General features: G+C 37.5%; 2 protein-coding genes across 2 annotated transcripts in view; one reads left to right on the top strand and one right to left on the bottom strand.

Annotated features, from left to right (window-relative positions):
- LOC146485634 (ras-like protein 1) overlaps nt 1–11,033 on the bottom strand; it is a 567,471-nt gene that overhangs the window by 515,375 nt on the left and 41,063 nt on the right. The gene's annotated exons all lie outside the window — the stretch shown is intronic.
- LOC146485636 (uncharacterized) overlaps nt 1–11,033 on the top strand; it is a 44,955-nt gene that overhangs the window by 7,662 nt on the left and 26,260 nt on the right. The window contains exons 2-5 of the mRNA XM_085102969.1: nt 1,974–2,045; nt 7,295–7,369; nt 7,901–7,975; nt 8,087–8,280. Coding sequence (XP_084959095.1) covers nt 7,299–7,369; nt 7,901–7,975; nt 8,087–8,280 — 340 coding nt within the window. The 5' untranslated portion in view covers nt 1,974–2,045; nt 7,295–7,298. The remainder of the gene's footprint in view (nt 1–1,973; nt 2,046–7,294; nt 7,370–7,900; nt 7,976–8,086; nt 8,281–11,033) is intronic.

Raw genomic sequence — 11,033 nt, 5'->3', positions numbered from 1 at the left:
GGTACTAATTTAAACAAAAACCTTTGAGCAAAGCGAAAACATCTCGAAGCGTCTGAAAACGGGAGCAGTTCAAATAAATCATATCCTTTTACTTTGAAAATGCCATAATTTATTGGAATTTATGCTTATTGTTATTTTCTGTGGCCGTTTTCACACTCCAGAAAAAGTCTTTTAAGCCTTACTGTAAATTTCTCTTTATCGAATTTATAATCACTCTTTATCACGTACCTTTAAAGAAAAAAGTTGTATCTGCTTTATATGGTACATGTTCACCACAAAACAAATATTATTAGTGTTCCTTGAACAGTGTCACAAACTTTGTAAACGTCGCCTGTTCATCAGTACGGAAAAAAATTTTTATCTGTGCACACCGAACCCATTTAAATGCCTGCTGCCACGCTCTGTACTGCCCACCGCTGATAAAAAAAAAGATCTTAAGGTTACCCGACACCTTCAGAGGTGTCTCGTGTTTAAGCGATGTAGCGCGTCCAGTTTAACTGTAGATACCTACACACCTATATCAAATTAAAGCGTATAGAGCTGGCTATCAAACCATACCAAGAATTTTGAAATAAAATAAATTGTCGAATTTTTCACGACCTCTAATTGCGAGCGTCCGAATCACTTTTTGAAAGCTACAAGTCAAAGTAAATTTTGTTTTTTGCTAATTTAATTTGCTCCTCAGTTTCTGGACCCAAAGCACTAAAAAACGTGTCTGCGTTTTGCCATATTCAATTGCAGTGAAAAGTTATAGAGCATTTTCGAAATAGGATGAAAAAAATGTGGAGTAATCGTACAAAAATCGCTCTCGGAGAAAAAATATTTCGAAAGAAAAAATTCGCAGACACTTTTTTATTATTTTTATGTTAAACTAGCTACTATCCAAATTTGAAGGCAAACGAGCAAATTTCTTTTGAGTTTTAGCTCTTTGAAGTGGCTCCTTCAAGTGAAAAAAATTTATTCGAGAAAACAGCGCTAAAAATTTGTCAATTCATTTTATTTCAAAATTCTTGGTTTAGGTGGATAGCCAGCTCTATAAGCTTTAATTTGATATCAGGGTTCAGGTATCTACAGTTTAAACCGGACGCGCTACATCGCTTCGACGCGAGACACCTCTGAAGACACCTCTGAAGGCACAGGGTAACCTTAAGATGTGGTTTTTCTCACGAAACTATTCATAAAGTGTACGAATTACCTCTCCAGATCAAAAATGACATTGCAATAACGATGTTCCAATATAACATTATCCACAACATTCTTACAAGTCAAGTAAATCTGTTAAGACCCAATATTTGTGGCAACAATGCATGCGGTCAATGCTTAACTGATATTCACTCCTTACATCACATGTTCTAATACGCTGCTCCTATGCTATAGCCTTTTGAAAGACTTTCCAATGCTGTTCAGCCAATAAAACGGAACAATCGCAAACATTATTAAATGTAATGATTGTATGTGGGTTTCTACAACGGCCTAGACAACGTAGCCTACGTAACTCTTTTTTGACAGTTTTCTCACACTTTTACTACCTTCAAATATACCTTTTAATATTTCTTTTAATATGCATTTTTTAACGTGTTTTTTGTTTTGTTTTGTTTTCTAAGTTGTTGTTGTTATTTGTTTTTTGTCATTGTTGTCAATTTGTGCAAATGCAATCATTTACTGACAAAAGCTAAAAAAGACAAGGCATAGCTTGCAACTTAGAAACTATGAAAGTGTGTTAAGGTTTGTAAACTACGGTTAATAGCATAAATATAAAATGCTGTAAATTTTTGTACCGTGCATTAAAAATTGTTTATACCAATATGAAAAAAAACGTATATGATAAAATTAGCCCTATTGAGTTTCTAGCAAATCTCAATCATAGATCTCACTTAAGTGTTATTCTCAAAGTGTTCCGGGCACTTGGGAGCCTCTTGTTCGGTATTTAAGCTAGATGCGCACTTGTGAAACAAATTTATTTCTTTCGGCAGATTGCTGTCAGATAATCCTATAAAGGCCGTTGGATCTCGGGCATTCGTTGTGCCAAACCAAGCTCTTTCTATGTGAGTATATGTTGGAATATGTTGAAACGTCGTTAATTCTGTTAACATTGTCCACAATGAAAACATGTTCCCAATAGTTCTGGGCGCGTGATTACTCGTGAAAGAAAGAAAGCTCTTTTCTCTTGTACAATTTTCGTTGTTGGCGCGTGAGGGTCGGTTTAAATTGACCAATAAGAGAACCTAATGTAATTTGAACTCGTGCAGCCTCCCACGGCGGTTTCCGTTAAACAGGCCGAACGTTGGCGAAAATCACCGGCAACTGAGTTTTCTTCCAATTCTCGTTATGTAAGATCCCAGTGTGATCAACATGAAAGGTGAATGTTATGGTTAAGTTACGGCGCTTGTCGAGGAAGTGGATGAGAATTTTGATGTGAGAGCAATTTCTGAGACGAGAAGGAAGTGTTTTCGGTATTTAAAGAAAAAACGAAACGAAACTGCCGGATTTAAACAGCAACAAGTTCCTTCCAAATCGCCCATAAGACACAAAGACAACCTTGTCATGTGGTCTTTCATTAAAAACTCAATGGTATGGTGTCAGAAGTGGGATAGTTCAAAAACAGTTTGAAGCACGAAAATCTCGCCCAAAATGAATTTATTCAAGCCGCCCTTAGCACTAAATATACAGGAAAATGTTGCAGATGACTGCCTTAAGTGCGACCTCAACTGTACATGGAAGCTTCAGGTTCAATGAGAAAACCCGAAAAGCAGCAATTCGCCTTATTTCTTCATCTGATCGGAAAAGAAGCACCAGAGATTTACAGCACATTCTCGTTACCACCTGGGGAGTGAAAGCTCGACGTCTTATTCCAGAAATTTGAGGACAATTGTAATCAGAGGTGGAACCTCGCATTTGAACGCCACAAATTCTTCACTTGTGTTCAGGAACAGATCGAGAGCATCGATCAGTAAGTAATTGAAGCGCGTGCCAAAGCAAGCATGTGCAAATTTAGAGAGCTGTGTGAGAGCTTAATTCGCGACAGAATCGTCTGTGGACTATCCTTCAACACCTCGAAAGAAAAGTCATTACAAGAAACCGACTTAAGTCTTTTGAAAGCCATTGATATGTGAAGAACGTCGGAATTTTCAAATCGCCAAAAGGAATCGATAATCGAAGAATCCAAGAGTCCCGATTATGTAAACAAGAATGGCACACCAGATAGTAAATCTCCACCAAAAGAGAAAAAGCAAAGGGATCGCCAAAAGAATACGAAAAGTGAACCACCAAACAGATGTGAAAGATGTGGAACAGTTCATGCAACGAGGAAAAGCCCAACTTTTGGAAAAAAATCTGTCAAAAATTCAAGTGTTGAAACGATATTGCATCTCAGTGTCTTTTAAATAACATTCGTTTCGTGGATAGTGATCAAGCCGCTCATCTTGTTGTCGCAGAAGAGCAATAGGACGATTTATTTATCGGCCATGTCCAGGAAGATGACCATGAAAAAGAATGGAAAGCATCTCTTCAAGTGAAGAACAACCTGATAGAATTTCAATTGGATACCAGAGAACAAGCAAAGTAATCTCATCAGATGCATTCAACTCGCTCAAAGGAACGCCGCAACTGAAGACAAAGCAAACCGGGATACCAGTGGTAGAAGTGGCAAGGATGATTTGTAAGTACAAAGACAGACAGATTGACCTCATTTCTTTGTTGCTGAAGCTGAGGGTCACCCCCTCCCTTCCCTACTTGGTTTATGAGCATGTCAAGGACTGAGCGTTATTAAGTTCATTAGAACTGTTGACACAACTGATGTCAATGCTGAGAGTTCTGTCCTCATTGTATTTAACGACCTGTTTGAAGGCCTTAGAGAGCTTGAAGGGGAACATCATATTAAAGTGAACCCAGTGGTCAAGTCTGTAATGCCTTACTCTATTGTGATAGTGGAAAAGCCAGATACAAATCTGAGAATCTGCCTTGACCCAAAACACCTGAACTAAGCAGTAAAAAGAGGGCATTTCCAACTCCCAACATCCACCGAAAGAATCAGCAAGGTAACTTGTGAAAAGGTTTTCAGCAAAATAGATGCCAAGAATGGCTTATGGCACGCAAAACTAGACCACCCTAGTTCTCTTCTCACAACGTTCAACACACCATTTGGACATTGCAAGTTTAATCGTCTACCATTTGGCCTCAACTGAAGTATTCCAGAAGAAAATGTAGTTTCCCTTAGAAAGAATTGATGGAGTAGAAGTGATCTTTGATGATCTTTCTTTATGTGGAAAAGATGAAGAGAGCCATGACAAAGCACTCACTAATGTTATTGAGAGCCTGAAAGAAAGGTGTTAAGATAAAGAAACAGAAGTGCGAAATCCAGATTCCCGATGGAATCAAACCTCATGAATCGAAGAGTGAGGCAATCCTCAACTTGCCATCACCGCAAAACAAGGAGGGTGTAGAGCGCCTGCTAGGCATGCTAACCTACCTAAGCTAGTTCATCCAGAATAAGAGCACCTTAACTGAGCCGCTTAGAGTCCTACTTAAGCAAGACGTAAAATGGCACTGGGAGGAACAGCAAGAAAAAGCTCTTAATGAAATTAAGAATGTCCTTACTTCAAGCCAGTACTGCGCTACTGTGATGTGAACAAGCCTGTAAAGCACTCAGTAGATGTATTCCAATCAGGACTTGGAGCTGTACTACCTCAGGATAATTATCCTGTAGCAAATGAAGCGAAATTCCTGACTGATTGTCAGAAAGACTATGCACAAATCGAAAAAAAAAACACTGGCAATAGTATTTGGATGTGAACCCTTTCACCAGTACCTATATGGAAAAGAAATAGAAGTAGAATCTGATCACAAGCCACCAGAAGCAATCTTCGGCAAATCGATTGCTTAAGCACCACCCAGAGTTCAACGTTTACTGATTCGGTTGCAGCAATACCACCTAAAGGTGAAGTACGTCCCAGGAAAACAAATGTTCATTGCTGATGCCCTATCCAGAGCACACCTGGAGACCTCTTACACCAATCAAGGGATACCTGAAGCTGAAACTGAAATGCAAGTCCATCTCCTTGTAGCCAACCTGCTAATTTCAGAGAAAAAAAATTGAAAGAGTTTTAAGAAGCAACAGCAGCAGATTCAACTCTCCAGACAGCTGCAGGGCTGACCATACAAGGATGACCTGGACATGAGAGTAAAGTGTCCGCTGATGCAAAACCATACTGGAGTATCAAGGAAGAAATCGATGAACGTGATGGAATTCTCTTAAAAGTCGCAAGATGATTGTTCCAGAACAACGGAGACTTGAAATGCTTAAAATAATTCACGAAAGCCACCTAGGAATTGAGAACAGCATGCAAAGATCCGGCGACATCCTGTACTGGCCAAACATTAGGCAAAGATATCAGATGTGATTGTAAATTGCAAGTCATGCCTCAACCACAGGAAGAACAATGTCAAAGAGCCACTGATCTAGCATGAAGTCCCAGATCGCCTGTGATTTATTTACCCTTGGAGGCAAGGACTGTCTTCCGACTGTAGATTATTATTCAAAGTAAGTAGAGATTGGCTTGATGCGTGACAGCACTATGAGTTCGGAAGTAATCACCCAATTTAAATCCACCTTTGCACGCTATGGAATACCCGACGAATTCATTTCAAACTACAAGTCCCAAGCACCCACAAGCTAATGGAAAAGTAGAACAAAACATTGGAACAACCAAATCTGTGCTAAATAAAGCTTATGAAGATGGTACTGATGCATATATTGCTTTCCTCAAATTCAAAAACACTCCGAAAACTGGCCTGAGTTACTCTCTAGCTCAAGTTCTCCTTAACAGAGGGCTGAAAACCAAACTTCCAACTACTATACAGTTACTTGATGCAAGAATTCCAATAGTATGCCAAGTCCAGCTCCTTGCTCAACAGAAAACACTGTTCGAATGAAAACAAAGAATGGCTTTAAGCCTGCTACAGTTACAAAACTTGCTCACAGCCCCCATTCAGTAATGGTGACCAGCAATGGAACTCTAGACAGGCAAAACAGGAGAAACATCATCAAGACCCCGGAAGTAAACAACGGCACCATCACGAGTCCAATAAGTGACAGAGGGATCACCAAGAGACCAGGCAGTGACATCATCAAGACCCCTGATATTATTCGAACTAGATCTGGCCGAACTGTCCGACCACCCAGACTAAATGATTTTGTATATTGCTAGTTGATTAAGGACTGTTAATCATTAACACGTTGCTAGGCCGAGTTGTCATTATCAGCTGAAAACATTTAGTGTCTGGTGGCCTTTGACATAAGATCTTGGACAATGAACCGTGGACAATGTTGACATTTAGATTACATGTTTATTACTCTTCACACTCGTTACAGGGGAGATGTCATGATATATGCATTACGTCATTCTTTATCACCTGGTCTTTCATTAAACATGGCAAGCCTTACGTTTACATACTCACCTTGGGTTGCCTGTATTAACTGTATATATGCATGCTTCTCACTAATCTCTGCTCATGGTCCAAAGAAAATGAAGCAATCCGTAATTAGTAAATTTCCCCTCCCGTCCACTAATCCTACTTGTCCGGGGCACCCAGCGGCCCTTTTCGACAGTAGAAAGCCTTAATTGCTCCAGAAATTCGTTCGGCTCAAACTGTGATAAAAAAGATGTGTTTTTGATTCCAACAGACCTTTGAGATATGGAAAATTAATTGTTTTAGTCTTGAAATGAAAACAGAATGTCGTTCAATTTAAATTGATGAATAAGGGAAGATAGCATTTTCCGAAGACCAACAGAACGAGTTTGGATTCACTTTTTTTAAGGTACACAAAGTTAAGGGAAAAGGAAAAAACGAAAACCCACATTTCAAATGTTTGCCAGTAATTCTAATTTTCCCAAAAGGGATTCCGTCGCCGCTCGACTGGCTAGTAGTAAACTTAAGCGTCTTGCTAGTTGTGTAAACATTCCGCGTCGTATTATTTTTCCGAGAGAGTTACCCTTACTTACTCCCTCAAATTGTCTACTGTTGTTTACAAACACAAGTTAGAAATAATAACTCTGCCTCGTTTTCTAAAGAATCCATTGAAGGGCACGGATTATTAGGTGTCAAAAATAAGGTTTCTGATGAATTTATTTATCTGTTAATAGAAAATTGTCCAAGATCAGTTATCAATACAAAGATTCAAAGTACCTTGAATAATGTCTGTCATCATTCCGTTGCTCTTGTGAAAGATATTAATTAGCATTTTATAAAAAGGGAGTCACCAGCAAACAGCGCAATATCGTTTTTTTGTTGTTAGATACATGATAAGGACAGAGTTGGAATCCGTGAAGGCGACATCTCTCGATGGAGCATCTAAACTGATCACTGGAATGTGAGTATCAAAAATCCTGCTCCGTGTTTAAATGGTATTTTTTTCTTTTTTTTTCTTTTTTTTTTCAAATAGTAAATAGTGATAATCTTTATTAATAGATACTTTAGTTTGACACCGTGTTGTCCAGAGGAATATTTGAACTTTTATAACATTCTAATAAATTTATCTGGGAACAATTTGCTATGACAGGTCAGTTTTCACTTATTTTCCTTTCGCAATGCCAACTAAATTATGGCATGTATTATTCTTTCCAGAAAAAGGAATATTTCTGTTTTGATTAACCTCATTGAACTCCTCAAAGGAAACATCTTTTGACATACCATCTTTCTCTCGGGTACTATTGTCATAGCCTTGATATTCTATACGCCAAAAAATAAGATAAATAAGCTCGGGCAAAGATTGCTTAAAATGTAAGAATAAATTGAGACAAGGTTTTTCTTTCGAGATTAAAAAACATTTGACGCAATGTTTTTTTCAGTTAAATTTCATGATTCAATGTAAAGCAGATAGTTATGTTTGTATCATTTGCAGAACTGTGAAAAATGGGGCAATAGGTACCATGAAATTCACCCATATAAATGGCACAGCGCGGTGCAAAATTCAGCTGTAAGTGTTAAACTAATTATTTTCTGAATAAATTATTAAGCAATTCTTAGTTTCATCGATTTTAGCTAAATATTCTATTAATTGTTTCCTTTTGTTGCGATTTGTTTGAAGTGGACTGGGGGAAGGCGAATCAGAAGACATCAACCTTTCTCAAGTGTCGGATGTAACAGCTAAGAAGAGCATAAAACAGTCTTTTGTGGCTGCTGGGTTTGGAAATACATTACTTGGAGAATACAGACTCCTTCCATGCCCATCCGGCACGTTTTTGAAACTGGGTCTCCTTACCTGCCTGAAGTGCCCAGCAGGTGAGTCTCTTCAAGTGTCTATCTTGTATAGAAGATCTTTTTAAAATCACGGTTAAGTCTTTAAACAAAGTTGTTTCCTGAGAGGACCTCATCATAAATGATGACAACTGCATTAAAGCTGGCAAACAACTGATTTATTTTAACTGAAGATTTTGAGAATCATTTTATGATAAAAATTAGCGATAAGGAAATTGACGTTATGGCGACTTTTTGTCATCATATATATTACGTTTACTTTGCATATTTATTGCTAACGACGGATACAGACGCATCTAAACATCGGATTTTCTTATCGCTAATTTTCGTCTTAAAACAATTGATTAATTTTAAAACAAAAATGTTGATTCATGAATCATTCATTCATTCACTCATTCATTCATTCATTCATTCATTCACTCATTAGTTCGATATACACTTCTGTTTTGACTATTTAAATGCAGCATCTTTCGCTGGTTGTTCATGAGCATTCGGACATTAGGTGTTTGCCCACTCCCTTGAATACTATGTGTCCGGGTTATGGCATGTGCAATGAAGGCGCTCTGCAGAACAACCTGATCATAGGATACTGATCTAGACAAGGTGGCATTTTGGAAGGGGTGTCAGGAATGTTACACATTGTCTCACTACGTATGGTTTAAAACATTTTCACTTAGCTCGGAAGACATGGGCATGGATTAGGAAAAGTGATGAAAATTAAAACAACAACAACAACAACATACAAACAACTCTGTTAAACAGCATGAATTTTCAAGGTCATTTCCTTGGCACAATTCGACCTACCTACTCAGAATAAAAATAAATAAATAAATAAATAGAGTTGAAGTCCACTTTATCACAATTTCAGAACACAAAAGATAAATGTTCATAAAAACTAACCTTGACGGAGTGAAATGTTTTTGTCAAATTCAAAGCGATCCAGGAAACTACATTCAAAGAATTGTTAAGATTTATATCTTTAAAGCTTAGCCTTCAAAATTTGATACTTAGAGAGGGCCATTTGGATGGACCAATCAGATAGGAGAACGTGACCGATTTAGGTCATGACATGGATTCTACAAGTAACCGATAAAAATTGCCTACAGAGTAAAAATTGACAATAGAGTGGACTTCCGCTATCTCCAGCAAGCAAGGGAAACATTTTTTTGTTCCAGACATACAAGTGTGAGATAGCCAGTTGTAACTTTACTGTAAGCCCTACCATCCCAAGAAAATGGTTTTATTTTCAGGAAAGGGGGTGTTTACTGCACTTTCTAAATACTCTCATTTACCCCAAAAAGGCATTTTCACTTATCTCTAGAAAAAGGAAGGAAAAATTCGTTTGTATTTTTGGATGGAATAAGAAACCGAGACAGCACGAACACTCCCAGAAAGGAAGTTAGAATTTTCATGTCCGCACTTGATAAAAACAAAATAGTGGATTATTTACAGAGATGATTTGATCATAGAATCATGCTCAATAGGGCATCATAGTTTCCCGCCAAACACAGAAAATGGAAAGCATTGTGCCGTTTGGACTGTCACATTCATACTTAGTACACTGACAACCTGATATAAAACTACAAAGGATTAGGGTTTCCTGTTCTTTACTAAAGACATACCTTGCAATGTGTTAAATATGATTCATTGGATGGGTGTATTTTTTTAAACCAAAAAAGATGTTTTAAAATGTACAGTTCTATCACAACGTTAATAAAAGCTTCTTCTAGTGATGCTCAATTTTTTTTGAAATTGAATCTGCAAAATAATGACTACTGTCCTGGAAAATTTTCATCTTAAAGGGACAGTATCACGCTATTTTTAGCAACACACTGAAAATCAAAGAGACGCTATTCCATTGACAGCAGAATGGCAAGAAACTATCAGCTGGCAGATGACCAAAATAAAAATGGGTTCAAGTTTGAAAACGTCAGGCCAATGTTTTCAATTTTATTCTGTTGTAACACACTAAAAATCGGTTGTACTAGTATATTTTGGTTCAACCTTTCTGTCAAATATATTTTTTTTAATTAGCAATTTAGAAATTAACTGTAACACAGTGTTCGAAGTTTAAATTTAGTGAATCTTTGCCCAAAATCATGATATCTCCCATGATACTGGCCCTTTAATTTATTTAGTGTGCTTCAGCAATCACCTTCTTGACTCCAGCATGTTATCTTTATATGACCAAACTTAACGCGTGCAATCGTTATTTTTCCTTACACATTGAAGCGAATTTACTTCTCAATGCATTAAAGTCAAATTATAAGGAAAAGAAAAGAGTCTGTTACGCTGCAAAATGAAATACTAACGCAAAATGTAATAAGAATCGCCGCAAAATGTAATAAGAATCGCCGTAAAATGTAATGACATCGACGCAAACTGTAATGAGATATTCAACGCAAAATGTAAGAACTTTTCTGACGCATAATGTAATAACGCAAAATGTAATAACTCACGAATAACGTGTACAGTATTTCGAAATCAGTATCATGATTCAGTGTACATTCACCTATGCATAAATTGAATAACAGGTGTACAGGTTTTATTCTCCACTCTTAAAAGTTTTAGATCGGGGGGACTGATGTTTTCTAACAGTATCTACTTATTGTGGCGCTTAAAAATGTGACTTTTTGGTGATACGCTTCTAACAGTCACTATTGGATACGTAAATGCATAAAAGGAATAAAGATACTCAGTTTAAAAACTCTGTAGATCGGAATCCGGCAAAGCGAAACCTCTCTTTACGGACACCTTTTGATGCGGACATCTCTCTA

This window comes from Pavona decussata, unplaced genomic scaffold, assembly GCF_977016875.1.
Source record: "Pavona decussata unplaced genomic scaffold, jaPavDecu1.1 SCAFFOLD_25, whole genome shotgun sequence".
Classification (NCBI taxonomy): Eukaryota; Metazoa; Cnidaria; class Anthozoa; order Scleractinia; family Agariciidae; genus Pavona; species Pavona decussata.
Note: the sequence above shows the minus strand (reverse complement) of the source record. Positions and strands in the feature narration are given on the sequence as shown.